General features: G+C 38.0%; 2 protein-coding genes across 2 annotated transcripts in view; both read right to left on the reverse strand.

Annotated features, from left to right (window-relative positions):
* Window positions 1-7,141, reverse strand: part of prkag1 (protein kinase, AMP-activated, gamma 1 non-catalytic subunit) — a 28,272-nt gene extending 21,131 nt beyond the window's left edge. Inside the window, exons 1-4 of the mRNA XM_062037856.1 lie at window positions 6,988-7,141; window positions 3,705-3,756; window positions 3,519-3,619; window positions 3,359-3,440 (exon numbers count right to left, since the gene is read on the reverse strand). Of these exons, the coding sequence (XP_061893840.1) occupies window positions 3,359-3,440; window positions 3,519-3,619; window positions 3,705-3,756; window positions 6,988-6,996 (244 nt within the window). The 5' untranslated portion in view covers window positions 6,997-7,141. The remainder of the gene's footprint in view (window positions 1-3,358; window positions 3,441-3,518; window positions 3,620-3,704; window positions 3,757-6,987) is intronic.
* Window positions 7,142-11,059: 3,918 nt separating this feature from the next.
* rhebl1 (Ras homolog, mTORC1 binding like 1) lies at window positions 11,060-20,510 on the reverse strand. Its single transcript, XM_062037857.1, has 8 exons — window positions 20,085-20,510; window positions 16,828-16,899; window positions 16,674-16,741; window positions 15,171-15,253; window positions 14,988-15,044; window positions 14,865-14,912; window positions 12,442-12,523; window positions 11,060-12,372 (listed from the first exon to the last, which is right to left on the reverse strand). Exons 1-8 carry the CDS (start codon window positions 20,134-20,136, stop codon window positions 12,280-12,282), a joined length of 555 nt encoding a protein of 184 aa, XP_061893841.1. The 5' UTR covers window positions 20,137-20,510; the 3' UTR covers window positions 11,060-12,279.
* Between the last annotated feature and the right edge of the window lie 3,104 nt (window positions 20,511-23,614).

Raw genomic sequence — 23,614 nt, forward strand, 5'->3', positions numbered from 1 at the left:
TAACGTCATAACCATAGACATCTTATAAGGGTACACAGCATCGAGCGCTACTGCCTACTGGCGCAGACGAGACGCGGGGCCGCCATCTTGGAGTGGTGATCCGCTCCACTCAGTGCAATTCATTTGGCAGGAGCAATGAACTGTCAACGCATTTAATTCATTTTACCTCACTGAATACCACTCATTTTCACGCGCTTTTTTGTCATACGTGTAGCTATGATAACGGACACATGTTTTATTATTCATAGTTTGCTTAACAGTAATAGAATATTCTTATATGCTAGTGACCAGACGTCCGAGATTAAAACTGGGAATATAATCCCAGAGAAGGGGGGAAAAAACGGTCAGCTATTTTTAAATTGAAGAAACAATATGATTACGTTATATATACATGCTACATAAACAATGTATGAATACATTAGATATCTATATATCTTATAGACCGTATCTCTGTTGCTGCAGCAGCAGAGAGTTTATTCTGTCGTGACACTTTGTATTGATATTTTGTATTACATTCTTCCCTTAAATGATCATGTTTACAGTGATTGTTATATATGTATTTTTTATGTATGTCGCTTTGGATAAAAGCGTCTGCCAAATACTTAAACATATATAAACACCTGAAAGTCTTTATATCAGCTAAAAACACCAATCTGTTTCACTGGATTCAGAATAAAACCAAATTCTGTTTTACCCAACAATGTTAGTATTTGAATATTGTTACTTGAAGACTTATTCCTGGTTACAATTATACTGTTAAGAAAGTATTGTCTTATATTTTGCCTAAAATGAGAATGCATTATAATCAATGGCGGCTGGTGAATTTTGTTTTAGGTGGGGCAGAAAGTTTGTAAATCAAACCCCTGTAGGGGCGTCATCCTCCCCCAGAAGATTTATTTGTGATTTTCACATACAAATATTGAAGATCTTTGCTCCTTCTCAACTCTGTGGTAATGTTATTTTCATAAAATACAACCAATAGTACATTAATGTTAAATCTTACTTGTGAAAAGTAATCCCCCGATTCCTATTTTCAACAGTCCGCTCATTTGAGCAGGAAAACGCTGAACACCAGCCCGGCATCTTTGTTTTCTACCTGTCAACTGTCAGTTTAGGCTGCTCGCCGGCTCCGCATCACCACTTCAAGATGCAAATTGCTCGCGTCACAGCAACCAATATTGCGTCTATTTATAAGATGTTTATGGTTATAACGTCATTTCAAACACGGCAATATGTTGCGTCCACTGCAGTTTGCTACCTTATTCATACTTTTTGTCAAGTGATTTTTTAAGCAGGGTTGCATGAGGTACCTACAATAACGTTACGTTAGTCAATGTATCACACACAGTAACATAACGTTAGACGGCGGTCAGCAGCACCGCGTATTTTAGCCACCTACAAAAAAACAAACATAGTCAAATAAAGGTCAGTTAAAATATATACTATATTAAGAATATGTGTACATATTGCATAGGGCCCTGACATCTAAAAAGTACAACTCTGTTCATTGTTATGTTCATGTATTTGTTATGTTTTTCATGTGTACGCACACATAAACACACATACAGTATGAGATGAGATCAATGAGATAAGGTAAGAACAGAATATAAACTGCTGTGGAACTAGTTACAATGCAATATGCCATGGAAATACAATGTTAACACTTTTGTACAAATAAGTACAGTTGCACTTGTTTTTGCAAATGTGTTTATTCTGTAAAGGAATGAGTTAAATGTTTAAAATTGTTTAAACTATTAAAATGACTGGTTAATAGTGCTATTATGAATTGCAATGTCAGTACTATTTTCTTTCCTGCTATTTCAAATGCACTTGTTTTAATAAATAAATACAGCGGTTTAAAAGCATACACAATCTGTGTAAAAATATTAGTCTGTGGTCAAAAGGACTTGAAAGGACTCGAAACTCAAAATGCAGGACTTGTGACTTGACTTGAGACTTTCCAGTCTTGACTTTGGACTTGACTCGGGACTTGCCTGTCTTGACTCGGGACTTGACTCGAGACTTGAGGGCAAAGACTTGAGACTTACTTGTGACTTGCAAAGCAATGACTTGGTCCCACCTCTGCAAAGTCACCAATGGAAACAAAATAGTTCCTATCTTGTAGATATGACTTGAACCAGCTTAAAACTGTGCCTGAGATCCCCACCCAGTTTTCCAACCTGTCCAAAAGTATTGAGTGGTCGACAGTGTCAAATGCAGCACTGAGGTCCAAAAGCATTAATACTGAAGTTTTGCCAGAGTCTGTGTTTAGACGGATGTCATTTATAACTTTAAGAAGGGCCGTCTCTGTGCTATGAAGAGGTCGAAATCCTGACTGGAAGTTGTTGTGGCAGCCAGTAGAAGCCAAGAAGTGATTTAGTTGTTGGAGGACAACTTTCTCAATTATTTTACTTATGAATGGTAGATTTGAAATTGGTCTGTAGTTGTTGATAACAGAGGCATCTAGGCTCTGCTTTTTTAGAAGAGGTTTAATGACTGCAGTTTTGAAAGCCTTCGGGAAATTGCCCGATTTAATAGAATTATTAACTATTTGCAAGATGTCTGTTGATAGGCAGTCAAAAACATTCTTAAAGAAGTTGGTAGGTAAAACATCAAGGCAGCAGGTGGATGACTTTAGAGCTGTCACCGTTTCCACTAGAGTTTTAGAGTCTATGGCATTAAAGCTTGCCATCATTGCTGTGTTACTTTTGCCTAAATGGGGTGGTGATCCAACTTTTTTACTTGAGATATTGATGGTGCGTCTGATGCCTTCAATTTTATCAGTATAAAAGAATGCAAAGTCATTGCATTTCTGCGTGGAATGGAGTTCGGCTGGTATTTGTGTTGGGGGTTTAGTCAGTCTGTCAACGATTGTGAATAGGGTTTTGGCCTTATTTGTGTTGCTGTTTATGATATTGGAGAAGAATGTTTCTCTAGCACTTTTTAAGACTAAATTGTAGGCCTGGAGGCTCTCTTTATAGATGTCATGGTGAATATGACGTTTTGTATTCCGCCAGATTCGTTCAGCCTTCCTGCACTCAGGTAGTCACCTGAAATGGTCGAGAGAATGCCAAGAGTGTGCAAAGCAGTAATCAGAGCAAAGGGTGGCTATTTTGAAGAAGCTAGAATATAAAACATGTGTTCAGTTACTTAACCTTTTTTTGTTAAGTACATAACTCCACATGTGTTCCTTCATAGCTTTGATGCCTTCAGTGACAATCTACAATGGAAATAGTCATGAAAATAAAGAACACGCATTGAATGAGAAGGTGTGTTCAAACTTTTGGCCTGTACTGTACGTCAAAATGCCAAATATCTGTGGCGATAATCAGTGGATCCCTAACATAAATGTTCTTACCAACAAAGCACTGCTTGTTACTGTCCCATAGTGGAGCTGCCCTCACACCATTGGAAACGAGTGCAAAAAAAGCCTTCTTGACCTGTGGAATTCAAAAGTGACTTCATTATACAGTGAACGAGCCAGTCTTCACTTTTAGAACGTAAGGCTAATGTCTAACCTGGAGGGATGTGTCAAAAACCACCAATTTGGAGCTGGTGGGAACGAGGTCGTAACAGCGATGGGACTTCATGAACCTTGTGTACACATTGTGCTCCGAGTCTGATGCAAACAGAGAGAGAGAGAGAGAGAGAGAGAGACAGGTGAGGGTGGAGAACTGTGATCACAGAGTCATTTCCTCTCTCACCTTCTATAAGTGCATCCTTTTTGCTCTCAAGATCCTCAAGAGTTGCTGGAATCTGCACAAAAGAGATGTGTCAAGTTAACGTTTCAGTAAGAAGCTAAATATTAATAGGGTTTACAAACAGCTCAGTTAAAGGGGACCTATGATGCAAAAACAAACTTTTCTTACTTATTGGTGCCTGCTGTTGTGTATTTGGGATCTGCGTAAGTCCCGAAAATTTTAAATCAAACCATGGTGGCAATGCGGAGATATTTCTAAAACAATCTTGCCTTCCTTCATACTTCCTCAAACCGCCGTTTGGAATTTGCCCATCTTGTGACAGCAGTTAGAAAAAAATGTCACTGGATTATCCAAATATAGTGTGAATTAGGGGTGTGGGAAAAAAATCGATTCAAATTCAAATCGTACAATTTCAACTTAGCAGTGATTAAAGATCCCTCATTGACATTATCATTAGACATTTATAAAAAAATATATATAAATATATATAAATATGCAAACCAGTAATTATAATCCGCAAATGTGCCGTTGTTGAGTGTCGGTGCTGTCTAGAGCTCGGCAGAGTAACCGTGTAATACTCTCCCATATCTGTAGGTGGCAGCAGGTAGCTAATTGCTTTGTAGACGTCGGGAACATGGTTGTCGTGATCACAATATGCAGACGACAGCGGGAGGCAGCGTGCAGGTAAAAAGGTATCTAATGCTTAAACCAAAAATAAACAAAAGGCAAGTGCCGCTAAGAAAAGGCATTGAAGCTTAGGGAAGGCTATGCAAAACGAAGCTAAAACTGAACTGGCTGCAAAGTAAACAAAAACAGAATGCTGGATGACAGCAAAGACTTACAGTGTGTGGAGCAGCAGACGGCGTCCACAAAGTACATCCGTACATGACATGATAATCAACCACAAAATAGGAGCGCAAGACAAGAACTAAAACACTACACACAGGAAAACACCCAAAAATTCTAAATAAGTCAGGGTGTGATGTGACAGGTCGCCACAGTACACCTACTTTGGGACAAGAGCTACTGTGATGCTTTTTTTTGATTGATTGAAACTTTTATTAGTAGATTGCACAGTGAAGTACATATTCCGTACAATTGACCACTAAATGGTAACACCCAAATAAGTTTTTCAACTTGTTTAAGTCGAGGTCCACTTAAATCAATTCATGATACAGATATATACTATCACCATAATACAGTCATCACACAAGCTAATCATCAGAGTATATACATTGAATTATTTACATTATTTACAAGTGTGGGATGTGGAAGGAGAGGGGTTGGGGGGGGGGTTAGGTTTGGTTGGTATCAACACTTCAGTCATCAACAATTGCATCATCAGAGAAATGGACATTGGAACAGTGTAGGACTGACTTGGTAGGATATGTACAGCAAGTAGTGGACATAGAGGGAGAGATCAGAAAGCATAAGAATAAGTATCTACATTTGATTATTTACATTTCATTATTTACAATCTGGGGAGGTGGGATGTGGAAGGGAGGGTGTTAGTTTATTGGTGCATGGTTGGTTATGGTTTAAATTCATATCCAACAACTTTTGATTGTCAATATCCGCTGCTGAGCTTCATTTTTTAATGTTTTCTGATGGTGATGTGCCTAGGGTTGGGTATCGAGTATCGAGTATCGATTGGAACCGGAACTAACTTTCCGATTCTCCCGGAATCGTTCAAAAGTTTAAATTTCGATTCCTATTTTCGATACCCAGTCCGCCAACCGGAAAAAAATATGTCCGCTGAACACCAACGAAGAAGCGCCCACCGCCGGAAGTGTTAGCATAGCCGAGCGAGTCAGTCAAGCTCAAGCATGGATAGCGGGCGTCGGCGGTCGAAAGTGTGGCTTTACTTTACAAAAAAAAAAAAGAAATAACCGCAAAATAACAGAGCTCCATGTCCATCAACAAACGAGTGGAGAGAGAGCTGCAGATGTACCAGGACGTTCCACCGATACTTATGTCTGACGACCCTGCTGCATGGTGGTGGAACCAACAAAAGACTTATCCTTTGCTGTCAGATCTAGCTTTCTCCTATTTATGCGTTCAAGCTTCTTCCACACCCAGCGAACGTGTATTTTCCACAGCAGGAGACACTATCTGTCCAGAACGCTCACGCATCCTGCCTGAGAAGGCGGATATGGTCATTTTCCTAAACAAGAACTGTCTCTGATTTTATACTGTACCTGCTGCTAATCTGGACTGGGTTTTGCAAGTTGTTTCTTATTGTTTATTTGCTTTTCTGCACCAGGTTAGCTCATCAGTGGGAGCACGGTAACATTTTTAAGTACCTGCAGCATCATACACTTGTGTGTGGAAATGTGTTTTCATGAGGTTTCCTGCAGCATCATACACTTGTGTGTGTAAATGTGTTTTCATGAGGTTTTCAAAAATAAAGCTCTCTTGAGGAAAGTGTACCCCTGGGAAAATGTATTCATAATTTATAATATTTATATTCAAGTTCATAGATTTGATATTTATATTCTGGTTGAAAACAGCCCTGTGAGGAATTTATAGTAAAGTTCATAAAAAGTTAATAGAATTAAAATTGATGGAGAATGTCTGACTATTTCATTCAGAAAGACTGTAGGTTAGCTAGCTCATTTAAAATATCCTAAACTTTTTTTTTGACCCTGCCTCTTAAAAGAATCGGAATCGAGAATCGTCAGGAATCGGAATCGGAACCGAAACAAAGAATCGTAATCGTTCGAATTCAAACGATACCCAACCCTAGGTGTGCCTCGAGATTTTTTTTCAATGAAAAAAATGCGCCTTGGCTCAGAAAAGGTTGAAAAACACTGGTTTAAAGAGCCATAATGGAGGTTTGTTTGGTTTCGGTCACTCTTGAGATTCATTATTCTGTAAGGAGTCCAGTCGGCAGGGCAAATGTTTAATTGAGTACAAAACGATCGTTTATGTGCAGTTGGCAAATACAATAAAGTTGACTCATTAGTGAAAACCAGCATTGTTTTTTTTAAAGCTCGCCACTTTTCCAAACTCCTTGCTAACAAGGTTAGCATTAGCAAGCCAAAGCCGGTTGACTCTACCTTTACGAGTTAATCATCGTTGTTTTGAGTCAGATACAGCAGAAGATGTATTTTTATGATTACAGTCTTAATGGTATCAACAAATAACGACAAAAGGTGTTAGAATGCTAACAATAGTCCAGTCTGGTTAGTTATTAGCATGCGTGCTACTGTTAGCATGTGTTACGTGGACGTGCTAAATAACTTGTTGGGCTACAAAATAAAGACAATTTAGCTGGCGGACTCACACACTCCATGGCCCATTCGTCGTCACTTTTCCCCCTCCACTGACAGGCCGGGTGGCTAGTTTACAGCAGCCGACAGGGGCTCGCAAATCCGGCGTATCCTTAAAAAGAGCTCCCCGAGAGGTGGGTGGGTCCATACGAATATCAAAAGAATCGATACAGGTGTAGTATCGGTATTGGATCCACTGTATAGCAACATTTTTAGTGGTTGTCGTCTTTGCACTCATGACTGTATTATAATGTATCATTTTGTTGATATCGTTACATTGCCAAAAGTATTTGGCCACCTGCCTTGACTCACATATGAACTTGAAGTGCCATCCCATTCCTAACCCATAGGGTTCAATATGAAGTGGGTCCACCTTTTGCAGCTATTACAGCTTCAACTCTTCTGGGAAGGCTGTCCACAAGGTTGCGGAGTGTGCTTATAGGAATTTTCCACCATTCATTGGTGAGGTCACACACTGATGTTGGTGGAGAAGGCCTGGCTCTCAGTCTCCGTTCTAATTCATCCCAAAAGTGTTCTATCAGATTCAGGTCAGGACTCTGTGCAGGCCAGTCAAGTTCATCCACACCAGACTCTGTTATCCATGTCTTTATGGACCATTCTTTGTGCACTGGTGCTCAGTCATGTTCCCACAAGGTTGCATGTAATTGTCCAAAATGTTTTGGTATCCTGGAGCATTCAAAGTTCCTTTCACTGGAACTAGTGATGTGTTGATGAGGCGTCATGAAGCACTTCGACACATTGCAAAACTGTATTGATACTGTGTCACTAAATACTGACATCTGCTGGACATTAAAAATCCCTACAGGCAACCTATGGACCGACTCAACTGACACTGATTGTATGACCTAGTTAGTATATACAATAATATAAACCAAGTCATTGTATTTCATTTAGGATTATTTCATATCTTCATTTAAATAAATATATATTTTTATATTTTTTAGATACAGTCAATAAATGGAACATGGAAATCTAAGAGAACGTGTTGTGAATGACAATACTTGTGGACTGGGAGTTGTTTTTTATTTTTATTTTTTACACATTTTTATTTAAAAAAAAAGTTTTTCCAACGTATTAAATTTTAGACAATTTCTCTTCTTAGTTATTATTTCTCCGGCTGTAGAAAAGACCCGCTCCCAGGGCACTTAGGAGGCATCAGTTCGCGTATCGGTCACGTGACCGAAACAGCTCATAATCGGTCACGTGACTTTCTATAAGCGGTACGCGCACCGACACAGGGTTTTGCTCTATGAGCTTGATGCATGCACCGATGCATCGGTGTTGCCGGACCCATCACTAACTGGAACTAAGGGGCCAAGCCCAACTCCTGAAAAACCAACCCCACACCATAATTCCTCCTCCACCAAATTTCACACTCGCCACAATACAGTCTGAAATGTAGCGTTCTCCTGGCAACCTCCAAACCCAGACTGGTCCATCAGATTGCCAGATGGAAAAGCGTGATTCATCACTCCAGAGAAGGCGTCTCCACTGCTCTAGAGTCCAGTGCTTTACACCACTGCATCCCACGCTTTGCATTGGACTTGGTGATGTATGGCTTAGATGCAGCTGCTCGGCCATGGAAACTGTTGCGTCGGACCAGTTCTTCCTCCCAGGGAATCTAAGTTACTGGTCAATCCCAAGTTCTTTAGACGACATATATGCTGAGTAAGAAGGACCCTCAAGCCAGTTTTGGAATATTATCAAGTTTTACTGAAAGTTTCAGGAGAATCACCTAGACCAACACATTCATACCGGCTTCCTAAGTTGTTCTAACACTCGAACAAAAGAGCCTATTTCTTGCAAAACGAAGAAGGCCCCCACCTGTCTGAGAAGGAACACGGCTTCATTGTTCCACTACAGATAAGACAAAAGGGAGTATTCCATCTCGTACAGTGCAAGCCCTCAAGGTAACACACATCGTTTACTTGCGGACATAAGATAAGAAATAGAAAGAGTACAAATGGAAAACACTAGCTGCTTCACACATGACTATGAATTAAAAATAAATAACTCTTAAACATGTATGGCTTAGATGCAGCTGCCATTGAAACTATTTCCATGAAGCTCTCTGCATGCTGTACGTGGGCTAATTGGAAGGTCACATGAAGTTTGGAGCTCTGTAGCAACTGACTGTGCAGAAAGTCTTTGCACTATGCGCTTCAGCGTCCGCTCACCCCTCTCTGTCAGTTTACCTGGCCTACCACTTGGCGGCTGAGTTGCTGTTGTTCCCAAACTCTTCCATTTTCTTATAATAAAGCCGACAGATGACTTTGGAATGTTTAGGAGCGAGGAAATTTCACGACTGGATTTGTTGCACAGGTGGCATCCTATGACAGTTCCACCCTGGAAATCACAGAGAGCGGCCCATTCTTTCACAAATGTTCGTAGAAACCGGGCCTAGTGATTAGGACACCTGATTCTCATCATATGGGTGGGTGGCCAAATACTTTAGCAATATAGTGTATATTGTTAAATTTCCCCCAATTGAGTAAAATTAAAATGTTGAATTTGTATCATAACAATGATAAGCGAATAATCATAGGCAACGTATTCAAATGTCGAGCAAAAACTGTCCTTGCGTTTACTTGGTATCGATATGATACCAAAAAGGGTAGTATCGCCCGACCAGAGCGCCTACCAAACTGCTGCCAGCTCATTACCGTAATGCTCGTAAAGTTAGCGAAGCGAAATTCCTCATGTTAACCGGATGATCTTTACGGTTACATTTGGCATTCAGTTTATCTCAAGGAATGTCACGTTTGAATTTGCACAGTTTTAAAATGTTTTATGTGCAAAAGGGAGTAGAATTAAGCATCACTCAGCAACTCCTGATCGGTTTTGTTCATTGGGGAAAAAAACATATTGTGCAGTTATGGAACGCTTATTTAGTAATGTAAAGTACATCATACTATGGCTGCGTTAAAAGACAGTTGAAGCGATTTCATATATTTAAAGTGTTGTGGTTGTATACGCGAGTAAATAAAGCTTTTTGGTTGGTTAAATCGGCAACTTAAAAGTGACGTATTTCAGTGACATTGCTGAAGCGGTGTGCACCAATCATTAACGGCCCACATCACAACACGTACAGAGCGAACATTGGTTCCGCCATCGAATAAACCCGCATACAGTATTTACAAAGTCATACAAAAACAAATTATGAATATAAACATTTATACATTTCACAAAATGTGTATACAACAACACATACACATCAAATATATACGTCAATACAGGATATAAATGAACAACCTGGCTAGCATAATAATTATTAGGGATGTCCGATATTGTCCAACTCTTAATTACCGATACCGATATATACAGTCGTGGAATTAACACATTATTATGCCTAATTTGGACAACCAGGTATGGTGAAGATAAGGTGCTTTTTAAAAAAAAATTGATAAAATAAAATAAGATAAATAAATTACATTTTCTTGAATAAAAAATAAAGTAAAACAATATAAAAACAGTTACATAGAAACTAGTAATGAATGAAAATGAGCAAAATGAAGTGTTAAAGGTTAGTACTATTAGTGGAGCAGCAGCACGCACAATCATGTGTGCTTACGGACTGTATCCCTTGCAGACTGTATTGATATATAATTTAGGAACCAGAATATTAATAACAGAAACAAACAACCATTTTGTGTGAATGAGTGTGAATGGGGGAGGGAGTTTTTTTGGGCTGGTGCACTAATTGTAAGTGTATCTTGTGTTTTTATGTTGATTTAATAAAAATAAAAAAAATAAAAAAACGATACAGATAATAAAAAACCAATACCGACAATTTCCGATATTACATTTTAAAGCATTTAATCTTAATTTAAAGCATCTGTAATAATAATGTATTCATTCATACATTTTTTTCTAGTGACCCAAAGTGTGACACCAAGTTCATTGTTTAAATTATTTGCCCAATCCTTCCCATTAATTTTAGTCCTAATAATCTTTTGACATTTTTGCTTTGTCGACTTCATTTTCTGTCATTAATTATACTGACATTTTATTCTCAATGTGCTGCATGGACACAATTTAGAGAGAAAAAGGCGACACCACATCAAATGAGTAACAGATTTTATATACAAACTGTTTACAGCAATATTTCTGAATGAACGCTGAAAAACATCGGCATGTTTGTGCTGCGTACGCCGCCGCCGCCGCCATCAGCTTCAAATGAGATCAAGTTAACACAGAAGTAGAAACCCTTTAAGAGCACCTTTGGTCATGGAGGGAAGCAGTTTTGGGGGACTTTTGACCATCTGTAAGGCACAAGACACCGCAACACCAGCCTTCGAGAATTAACTCCTTACTCAGCAAACCAATAATTACCAACTATATGAATAATCTGATTATAGTCCACACACACGTGTCTTTTTTTGAAGGCAAAAAGAGCCAAGGGAGGAAAAGAAGAATCACTTATTGTGAGCGTCAACTTCTGTGTCTGGCAGTGACAATTCAACGCAATGTTTCAATTCAAATGTATGCATGATGTCCCATTTCTACCAAATCATGACCACATATTCAAAAACTAACTTTGTGGCCCGTTCGTGTTGTACTTTACAACAAAATGTAACGCGAGAAATGCCTTGCTCCAGGCTGCATCAATCAAAAGTAGCAAAACTCGATTCGACGATTATGTAAAAGAGATCAATAGCAAAGGCCTACGACTCGTTCTAAGCTACTCAATTCAACAAAAGATTCTAGAAGTGGTGAAGAGGGTGAGTGTAACACTGCAGGACTGACGGAGGGGGATCTGCTCAGCAGAAAAGCTCAGACGCGAGTGAACGTGTAGCTCGAGCGTCCGTGGTGAAAGGCGTGTGATAAACATGACAGTGGGAAGAAGCGCTTTGTTTCGGCAAAGCCCGTCCAACAAGGTGATCACATTTACAGCAATGTGAGCTGGCACCAGAACTGTACAACCACTCCAAAGTTACACACACCAGCGTTGCTCTCATCCCAAAAGAATGACCACTATAAGGTCGTAGAAATTGCTGATACAGTTATTGAGGGTCCGAGTTTGGCATTTGGCTAGAATGAAGCCCGCTTGAAATAATAAAAGATGAAGATGCTTCTCTGCCTCAATCAAAGCTTACTCCCGAGAGCTTCTTCTTAGGGTTATAATGAATGGAACTGTATAGGAAAAAATCAAGATCGGTTCTGTATCATGTTGTTGACATGGTGTTGGGGGCGGGCAGGGGGTGTGGTCGCCATCGGCACGCTAGGGAAGCTGTGCCCTTCCCCTGTCTTCAGCCGGCAACGTTACCCGTGTCCTGAGCACACTTTTACATCACGGCACACTTCTTCCCCTCCTCCGCCACATTTCCGTCGGCTTTCTCCATCTCCAGTATGATGCGCTTGAAAACCTCCACAGCGGTCTGCGGGGCAGGGACAAGTCAGGCAGCAAGTGGTGTGCAAAACGCAGTAAAATAAATACCTCAAAATACCTCATTCTCCTTGGCGGAGGACTCCATGAAAGCAGCGCCCCAGGAATCGGCCAGCTTCTTTCCCTCCTCGGGCTTGATGACCCTGACAAATAGCCACAATAATCGCACATAAAACTGTCAGATAGTGGTACATTCCATGCTTGGAGTCATCAGGGATCCCAGTGAATGAGGAATTAAAAAATATCAGCCGGGGCTCCAAGGGGCCCTTTTGGGTGTATCAGCATTTTTAAGATGCTTTGGAAGGCATTTCCTACACAGAAATTCTGTAAAAATGCAAGAAAATTGACCAATGGTTTCTATCTTTTAGTAGCTGCGAACTAAAAACCACACCTGTTTTTCATGATTGAACTACATCATCAATAGCTCACTGTTTTTGTTGAGAAAGTATTTTCACCATATCAATACGAGCCATTCCCAAATGTATGACATCCATATTTGTTTTCAGTAGTTCAGTGTTTTGCCTGGTTTGAGAAAATCTCTTCCCTCCATCACTGTAAGGCATTTTGTAAATACCGTATTTTCGGACTATAAATGGCAGTTTTTTTCATAGTTTGGCCGAGGGTGCGACTTATGTGTGAAATTATTAACACATTAGCGTAAAATATCCAATAATATTATTGATGTCATTGACGTAAGAGACTAGACGTATAAGATTTCATGGGATTTAGCAATTAGGAGTGACAGATTGTTTGGTAAACGTATAGCATGTTCTATATGTTGTAGTTATTTGAATGACTCTTACCATAATATGTTACGTTAACATACCAGGCACCTTCTCAGTTGGTTATTTATGCCTCATAACGTACACTTATTAATAAGCCTGTTGTTCACTATTCTTTATTTATTTTAAATTGCCTTTCAAATGTCTATTCTTGCTGTTGGGTTTTATCAAATAAATTTCCCCAAAAAATGCGACTTATACTCCAGTGCGACTTATATATGTTTTTTTCCTTCTTTATTATGCATTTTCGGTCGGTGCGACTTATACTCCAGAGCGACTTATACTCCGAAAAATACGGTAAACAGCTCTGATCAAATTTCATATTAAAAGAAAACTGGTTTAGTTTAATAAAATTCTAAATATACAATATGGGGCGGCATGGCGTAGTGGGTAGAGCGCCCGTGTCAGAAACCTGAGGGTTGCAGGTTCGCTCCCTGCCTCTTACCATGCCGTTGTGTCCTTGGGCAGGACACTTCACTCTTGCCCCCGGTGCCAATCACACCGGTGAATGAATGTTGAATGAATGACAGGTGGTGGTCGGAGGGGCCGTAGGCGCAAATTGGCAGCCACGCTTCCGTCAGTCTACCCCAAGGCAGCTGTGGCTACGAAAGTAGCTTACCACCACCAGGTGTGAATGAATGATGGGTTTTTAACATGTAAAGCGACTTTGGGTACTTAGAAAAGCGCTATATAAATCCCAGGTATTATTATTAATATACATACAAGAGAAGTATCCAACACTTCTCTTTTCTACAGTAAATCTGTACAGCAGATATGATCATCTACATCTACAATATGATTGGCCTGAGTAACTGGACAGGACAGATTGAAAAATAAATCAAATAAGAATCACGATTATTTTGAAAATACTTCCCTATACATCCCTATTAACCTATACTACAACGCGGTCCGACCTCGACATTTTTTTTTATCATTCAAAGCATTCAATCTTTGATTTTTCATTGCTTCACACGCTAGCTTAGCATAGCTTCGCTCGCAAAACCCCGTCAGTGAGCATGGTCTTAATGCCCGCCACAGTATAAGCTTTTATATCTCATTCCTGTAGAATTGTTAACCATTGTACTGTAATTGAAAGGTAAATATTTTTGTTACCAAAATTGATAAAGAAACAAAAATGACTAATTTCTGTAAGCAAAAAATGTTAGAAATAAACATTTAACATCTTAAAATGCGATGTCGTGTTTTTGTTGTTGTTGTTGCCATCACTGCATTCTAGCTCATTCGTCCGTGGTGATGGGCTTATATTGCCCATCCGATTTGAAGCCAAAATATTCCCACAACGGGACATTTGGCTTTATAAATCTATTTTTTTTCACTCCTAATTTTTGTTATTTTATAGAACTTCTCACTGGTGTAAAGCTGGCGGTCTTGCTCTCCGCCCACTGAGACAAAGATTGTGAATGACTGAAAAGAGGGCTCACTGTGTTCAGTTAATTCTCCCGTTAAATAAATGTGCTCAGGTGCTGGGAGCGATGCACAGAGTGAGACCTCTTTCTCCCTGTTTGAAGCGAGAGACGAATAAACAATTCCGATTGGCCCACATGTCTGTCACTCAAACGCAGGTGACGGCGTAGAAAAAAACAAAAACACAGCCTCTTGCGTTTACATTATTGCACTAATAAAACCTTGATGTCGATTAAATGTCGTGCATCCCCATTGTGTGATCTTGTGCTTTGCTTACCTTTCCATGTGGAGATCTTTTTTGTTGCCAACAAGAACGGTTGGAACCCTAAAGAGGAAATAACCTTGTTAAAAAATTTAAAAAACTAGGACGTTATACTGAAAAAAATGGCAGCAAACTTACTGAATCTTGCCAACCATGTCTAGCAGCTTGTCGTGTAGAACCTGAACAACCTCAAAACTGAGCAAAGACAACATACGCAACTCATAAGTCTGTTTTGTATATACTCTACCTCAAATTGAATTTATAGCTTGATGACAAATGATCACATATGAGCGTGTTCAAGACCCGTACGCGGCTTTATACCTTTTCATGGATGTCACAGCATAAACAAGGACATATCCGTGGATATCCATTGAGTGGGACTGAGGGAAAATGGAGTATTCATCCTGCAAATAGTACATTTTAGTGTCATTGAGTGTCCCTGAATAGGAGGGGTGTAACGGTACATGTCATTTGTATTTCATTATTCGGTTCAAAGCAACGTTCCCTCTAAGGTGCGCGCCTGCGCAATTGCGCACTGCTCAAGCGTCCTCTGCGCACAGCAAATATATGCCGCGCACCAAATCAAACCCATCTGAATTCTAAACAAAATAAACACATTTATTCTGTGTAATTTTGCAATGCAACTCTGAGTGACAGTGACAACAAGCGGCCCTAAAGGTGTTCGTCAACACCGTTCAATTATTGTAACGTCTATCGAGATGCTTCGAGGACAGGACAGGAATTATATCGATCACTTTATTGAGCAAAACTGTTTATATTCGGCCATAACACACCAAAAACATGAGTAAAAAACTTATGTCTCGAAAAACTAGTCATTTTCTGCCGTACAAACCAGGCCAAAACCAACTTGTCATCTGTCACCAACACGCATACCACTAAGCCACTGGTGCGTTTATGGCCACACAAAAAGTCGGACAACTCAAACACCACACAAAGTTACACTATAACACCTCAGTCATATGTGTGCTTTTTCTACTGTCATTTATTATTAATGTTAATTTATTGATATTAATCATGGAATGCTGTTACTAGAGAAAGTTACAGGAATGCACACTTCATCCTATGCTTACATTTCATTGTGCAACATGAGGATGTTTAAGGGGAACTAAATGTGATCTCTGAAAGGGGTACAAATGATTTCCAAAGCAGGACCCCCACCCAGACATATTGTACAATACTAATCCATAGCTTATGAAAAACAAGATTTCTTTTATTTTCATTACAAGTGGGCCAAATCACTAATATTACAAAATAATCTCATGAAAATGACTCCTCTCATTTGAGTGTTATTATAAAAGATTGGTTTGAGACAGGTGTGCTGCTGGTATTGCCACGTGTGATGTGGCTCACATGTGCTCCACTGAATGCTCAGAGAGTTGTTGTGTTTGCTCAGACACATGAACAATTAGACGGAACATTGGTTCAAAGGCATACCGATTCTTCAGCAGGTTCACATTAAACGTAGCAACAGAAAGTGTGCCTAGTCACTAATTGGTTACTATGCAAACCATGAGCCTTGATTGGTTTGGTACCTGTGGGGCCTTAAAAGTACATCAGCATTTCCTATACATTCATTTATTTGTGGTGGCCTCCCACAAATAAGTTGGGACCGCCGCAGATAGACTTGGCATTACCCGTTTTCCCTCTCTCATAAGAACAACACCGAACCGTGACGACAATCAAAAGGTACGCACCAAATCATGATTATGGTGAACCGTTACCAAATAGGAAAGCATTGATTTTCCTCATAAAAACATCAATATGGCTCTAATCCAATCAGAAGGTGTCGGGTGAACTACTCACTTGTCCAGCTGTATCAACCAGCTGAAGATTGAAGTCTTGACCGTTGACACTGACCATTTTATTGAAAGCTGGAGGGAGGAATTAACATGTTTGTAAAAACCAACAAAAACAAGTGTCATGTGCAATATTTCTATACGGTTAAGATGGAACTTACTATTTTCAATTGTAGGGTCATAGGAATCAACAAACTGTCCTTCCACAAACTGAATAGTAAGAGATGACTTTCCTGGAGAAGGTAGATGGACAAGGAAGTGTTAACTATTGGGCTCTTGCAATTAACACAACAATAAACTGTATTTACTATGATGTTAGGATAATAAAATAAATAAAATAGAGTAGTGGCGTATCGATGGACAAACATCTCAACTACGAGGTGGTAACCAACAACGCCGTAGAATGTGTAACAACTGAAATCCAAGACGAAAAGAATACAAAGAAGAACCCGCTTCTGACTGGCTGACGGCAACAAAGCCAAAATCAAAACTGGCCATTTATTGTACTTTTACTTGTGACTTTGTCCAGAGATTTAAGGCGAACGGGCCGTGAAGGATTTTAAAATCTACTGCAAGGGCTGCACGATTTAAAAAAAAAAAACAGATTGCGATTTAATATTTTATACATATAATTGCATAAAAGTGCAAAAATAAGGAGTGAAGGAAGACATGTTAGTTTTAGACTGTCAATCAACATATTCTTGTTTCAAGGTACCACACATTAGAACAATATGCAATCATTTACTTTATGCAGACAGACTCAGAGCTTTTGTCTTCATCATGCTCATAAACTGAAGAAATAATCAATAAAAACTACAATGTTTATAATGTAAAGTAATATATAAAAATAGTGTATCCATTTAAAAGATGATGAACTTTCATGTCTCATTACTGTAGAATCTTTTACCATCGTACTGTGATTGGAAGGTCATTTTCTTATCCTATATAAATTAACAATACAATACAATAAAATGGACTCATTTCTGTAAGAAAATGTTTAAATTAAATAAATATTGAAGATCTTAAAGTGCATTTTTTCCCCCAGCATTCTGGCTCCTTCGTGTTGATGGGCTCATATTGCCCATCCGATTTGAAGCCAAAATATTCCCACAAAGGAACATTTGTCTTTGTAATCATATTTGTTGCCTCCTAATTTTAGTTACGTTGCAGAACTTCTCACCGGCGAATCACGAGGCTCTCTGTCTGTGCTTCCTGTGTGTGTAAAGCTGCCATTCTTGCCCACCGAGACAAAGACCGCGAATGACTAAAAAGAGGGCTCACTGCGTTCAGTTAATTTGACTAGTCAAACTGTATAATTGCACCATAAACCATAAAAATTTGCTTTGGGGTCAGTAAGCACCACCAGAAATAATCAGCACATTAAGCGCATCGGGTTATAAGGCGCAGTGTCGATTCTTGAGAAAATGAAATAATTTTAAGTGCGCCTTATAAGCTATATGTGATCAGTGGTACTTTTTGTAGTCCTGCATACATTCATTTGACTTATTTCCATTTTTCCATTTTAACACGTTTATTTTCGGAAATGGTAAATCCAGCATATGAAGAGACAATCAGTACCTGCTCAGACATGGAGAAGGGGTAGGAATAAATAAATAAACCTGCTCAGTGGGCTTGTGGTTAGAATGTCCACCCTGAGATCGGTAGGTCGTGAGTTCAAACCCCGGCAGAGTCATACCAAAGACTATAAAAATGGGACCCATTACCTCCCTGCTCGGCACTCAGCATCAAGGGTTGGAATTGGGGGTTAAATCACCATAACGATTCCCGAGCGCAGCCACCGTTGCTGCTCACCGCTCCCCTCACCTCCCAGGGGGTGGAACAAGGGGATGGGTCAAATGCAGAGTGTGTGGGTGACTATCAGTGGTACTTTAACTTTATTTTGTAGTCCTGCATACATTAATTTGACTTATTTTCATTTTAATACATATTTAATTTTTAGAAAACGGTAAATCCAGGAAATGAAGAGACAATCACTACCTGCTGAGACATGGAGAAGTGGTAGGAATAAATAATAATAAATAAATAGACCTGCTCAGTGGCCAAGTGGTTAGAGTGTCCACCCTGAGATTAGTAGGTCGTGAGTAGAGATGTCCGATATTATCGGCCGATAAATGCTTTAAAATGTAATATCGGAAATTATCTGTATTGTTTTTTTTTATTATCTATATCAGGTTTTTTTTATTTTTAATTAAATCAACATAAAAAACACAAGATACACTTACAATTAGTGCACCAAGCCAAAAAACCTCCCTCCCCCATTCACACTCATTCACACAAAAGGGTTTTTTCTTTCTGTTATTAATATTCTGCTTCCTACATTATATATCAATATATATCAATACAGTGTGCAAGGGATACAGTCCGTAAGCACACATGATTGTGGTCCACTAATAGTACTAACCTTTAACAGTTAATTTTACTCATTTTAATTAATTACAAGTTTCTATGTAACTGTTTTTGTATTGTTTTACTTTCTTTTTTATTCAAGAAAATGTTTTTAATTTATTTATCTTATTTTATAATTTTTTTTAAAAAGGACCTTATCTTCACCATACCTGGTTGTCAAAATTAGGCATAATAATGTGTTAATTCCACGACTGCATATATCGGTATCGCTAATTAAGAGTTGGACAATATCGGAATATCGGATATCGGCAAAAAGCCATTATCGGACATCCCTAGTTGTGAGTTCAAACCCCGGCCGAGTCATACCAAAGACTATAAAAATGGGACCCATTACCTCCCTGCTCGGCACTCAGCATCAAGGGTTGGAATTGGGGGGTAAATCACCAAAATGATTCCCTAGCGCGGCCACCGATGCTGCTCACTGCTCCCCTCACCTCCCAGGGGGTGGAACAAGGGGATGGGTCAAATGCAGAGTGTGTGTGAGACTATCAGTGGCACTTTAACTTTATTTTGTAGTCCTGCATACATTAATTTGACTTATTTACATTTTAATACACGTTAATTTTTTAGAAAATGGTAAATCCAGGAAATGAAGAGACAATCACTACCTGCTGAGACATGGAGAAGTGGTAGGAATAAATACTCTGCTGAATCCTTAAAAAATAAACACGTATTTTATGAATGAGTAATGTCGACTTTTAAAGTGTATTCGTATAACTTTGGCTTATTTCTGAGTACGAAATAAACTATAGCGTGACTGACTTTGACAATACCGAATTCCAAGTGGACATAATAACAGCGTGTTCGTCACCAAAGCCAAGCAATAAATCAGTTGAACGTATTTGAAATCAGTTGTTGGGTCTTTCAAAGTTAGTGCGAGGGTAAAGTAGTGAGAAAGTGGACATGTTGCTGAGGTCAGGAAAACAAAGCCAGGACTTTAGCCTGTTAGCATGCTAGCTAGCACAGCACCGAGCCGGGCAGCGCTACTCACCTACAGACCGGTAACCGATCACGGCAATCTTTCTGTACTTGGGCTGAGGCATCGTCGTGGGGGCCGATGGGTCGAATGTGCAGCAAGCCGAGCGAGTTTTTAACCGTCAAAACTCAACTTTTATCGCCACATTCGGGTCTCCCGTCACGTGACAACAACAAACTTTTTTTTTTTTCCTTTTTTTTTTTGGAGGGGGGCGCCGCTGGGCCTCACGACAGGAAGTACAACATGTACTTATCTGGAATATTTCAAAGTCTTCTTCTCAATCCGGCGCCGCGAAGGATGTCGAGCGAGGGGTTAAAATCTGGAAAACGGTCGCCCCGGACTTGGAATTGAGACGACGGAGGTTTGTTTTGTTTTTTTGAAGGCGACTACTACTCGCAGGCTCGAGTGACGGAAAGTGTCATTGTGTAAGCACACCGTCGTAAAAGCGGCGCTTACGTCACTCATGCTGCAATACCACCTGACGTCACTTGAGGTCGCTCTGCCTCACCGCTGACATATCATATTGATATATATCTATATGATACTAATACATATGCATATATTAATAAATATGCAAATACAAATGTGATATACAAATAAAATAAATTACAAATAAACGCATATTTGTAAATATATTTTTGAGGCTCCAGCGACCCCCCGCCACCTCAAAAGGGACAAGCGGTAGAAAATGGATGGATGGATTTGACAATATATACAAATACAATTTATAAATATAAAAATGTGACGTACAAATAAATCAAGAATTTGTATAAATAATCGTGTATTTGTAAATATATTTTTGAGATTTCAATATAAATATGCTTGATTTTGTATTTGCATATGTGGATCGCTTTTTTGCTTTTGTGTCAATTAGACATCTCTATATGGAAGTAGAATTGTCTCACATCACCTTATAAACACTACCGTTCAAAAGTTTGGGGTCACATGGAAATGTCCTTATTTTTGAAGGAAAAGCACTGTACTTTTCAATGAAGATAACTTTAAACTAGTCTTAACTTGAAAGAAATACACTCTATACATTGCTAATGTGCTAAATGACTATTCTAGCTGCAAATGTCTGCTTTTTGGTGCAATATCTACATAGGTGTATAGAGGCCCATTTCCAGCAACTATCACTCCAGTGTTCTAATGGTACAATGTGTTTGCTCATTGGCTCAGAAGGCTAATTGATGATTAGAAAACCCTTGTGCAATCATGTTCACACATCTGAAAACACTTTAGCTCGTTACAGAAGCTACAAAACTGACCTTCCTTTGAGCACATTGAGTTTCTGGAGCATCACATTTGTGGGGTCAATTAAACGCTCAAAATGGCCAGAAAAAGAGAACTTTCATCTGAAACTCGACAGTCTATTCTTCTTCTTAGAAATGAAGGCTATTCTACAAAATTGTTTGGGTGACCCCAAACTTTTGAACGGTAGTGTATATATATATATATATATATATATATATATATATATATATATATATATATATATATATATATATATATATATATATATATATATATATATATATATATATATATATATATATATATATATATATATATATATATATATGATATTAATACATATGCATATATTAATAAATATACAAATACAAATGTGATATACAAATAAATATTTTTTTTTTTTTACAAATAAACGTGTATTCTCTGTGGTCGGCCCTAAGCTCTGGAACACTCTGCCCCTCCATGTTCAAACTGCTCCCACAGTGGAGTGTTTTAAGTCTTGTCTTTAGACCCACTTTTATTCTTTGGCTTTTAACACTACGTGAGTTGTGTGGTCCTCTGTCCTCTGCTGTCCTCTGTGTTTTTTTTAAATGTTGATTTCTATTTACTGTTTTAATTGGTTTTACCCTTTAAAATCGTTTTTAATCATATTTATTTTTATATTGTTTTTATATTGGTTTTATATTCATTAATTTTTTGTTTTTATTCAGTCATTGGTGGAGCTAAGGATAATATTTGAATATTGTTTTTAATATTGTTGTGCAGCACTTTGGAAACATTTTTGTTGTTTAAATGTGCTGTATAAATAAAGTGGATTGGATTGGATTGAATATTTGTAAATATATTTTTGAGATTTGAAAATATATACAAATAAAATTTATAAATATAAAAATGTGACATACAGATGAATCAAGAATTTGTATAAATAAACGTGTATTTGGAAATATATTTTTGAGATTTGAATATAAATTTGCTTGATTTTGTATTTGTATTTGTATTTAATTTGCATATGTGGATCGCTTTTTTGCTTTTGTGTCAATGAGACATTTCTATATGGAAGTAGAATTGTCTCACATCAACTTTTATATATATATCTCAATATGATATTAATACATATGCATATATTAATAAATATACAAATACAAATGTGATATACAAATACAATTTTTTTTTTTTTTACAAATAATGCGTTTTTGTAAATATATTTTTGAGATTTGAAAATATATACAAATAAAATGTAAAAATAATCAAATGTGACATACAAATAAATCAAGAATTTGTATAAATAAACGTGAATTTGTAAATATATTTTTGAGATTTGAATATAAATATGTTTGATTTTGTATTTGTATTGGATTTGAATATGTGGATCGCTTTTTTGCTTTTGTGTCAAAGAGACATTTAATTGATTGATTGAAACTTTTATTAGTAGATTGCACAGTACAGTACATATTCCGTACAATTGACCACTAAAAGGTAACACCCCAATAAGTTTTTCAACTTGTTTAAGTCGGGGTCCACGTAAATCAATTCTTGAAGAAGAATTGTCTCACATCAACTTATATATATCAATATGATATTAATACATATGCATTAGGGGTGTGGGAAAAAATCGATTCGAATTCGAATCGCGATTCTCACGTTGTGCGATTCAGAATCGATTCTCATTTTTTTTAAATCAATTTTTTAATTTTTTTTAATTAATCAATCCAATAAAACAATACACAGCAATACCATAACAATGCAATCCAATTCCAAAACCAAACCCGTCCCTGCAACACTCAGAAGTGCAATAAACAGAGCAATTGAGAGGAGACACAAACACCACACAGAACAAACCAAAAGTAGTGAAACAAAAATTAATATTATCAACAACAGTATCAATATTAGTTACAATTTCAACATAGCAGTGTTTAAAAATCCCTCATTGACATTATCATTAGACATTTATAATAAAAATAAATAAAAAAAAAATAAAAAATGAACAATAGTGTCACAGTGGCTTACACTTGCATCGCATCTCACAAGCTTGACAACACACTGTGTCTAATATTTTCACAAAGATAAAATAAGTCATATTTTTGGTTCATTTAATAGTTAAAACAAATTTACATTATTGTAATCAGTTGATAAAACATTGTCCTTTACAATTATAAAAGCTTTTTACAAAAATCTACTACTCTGCTTGCATGTCAGCAGACTGGGGTAGATCCTGCTGAAATCTATGTATTGAATGATTAGATAATTGTTTTGAATCGGAATAATATCGTTTTTGAATCGAGAATCGAGAA

The sequence above is a fragment of the Entelurus aequoreus genome, linkage group LG26 (assembly GCF_033978785.1).
Source record: "Entelurus aequoreus isolate RoL-2023_Sb linkage group LG26, RoL_Eaeq_v1.1, whole genome shotgun sequence".
NCBI lineage: Eukaryota > Metazoa > Chordata > Actinopteri > Syngnathiformes > Syngnathidae > Entelurus > Entelurus aequoreus.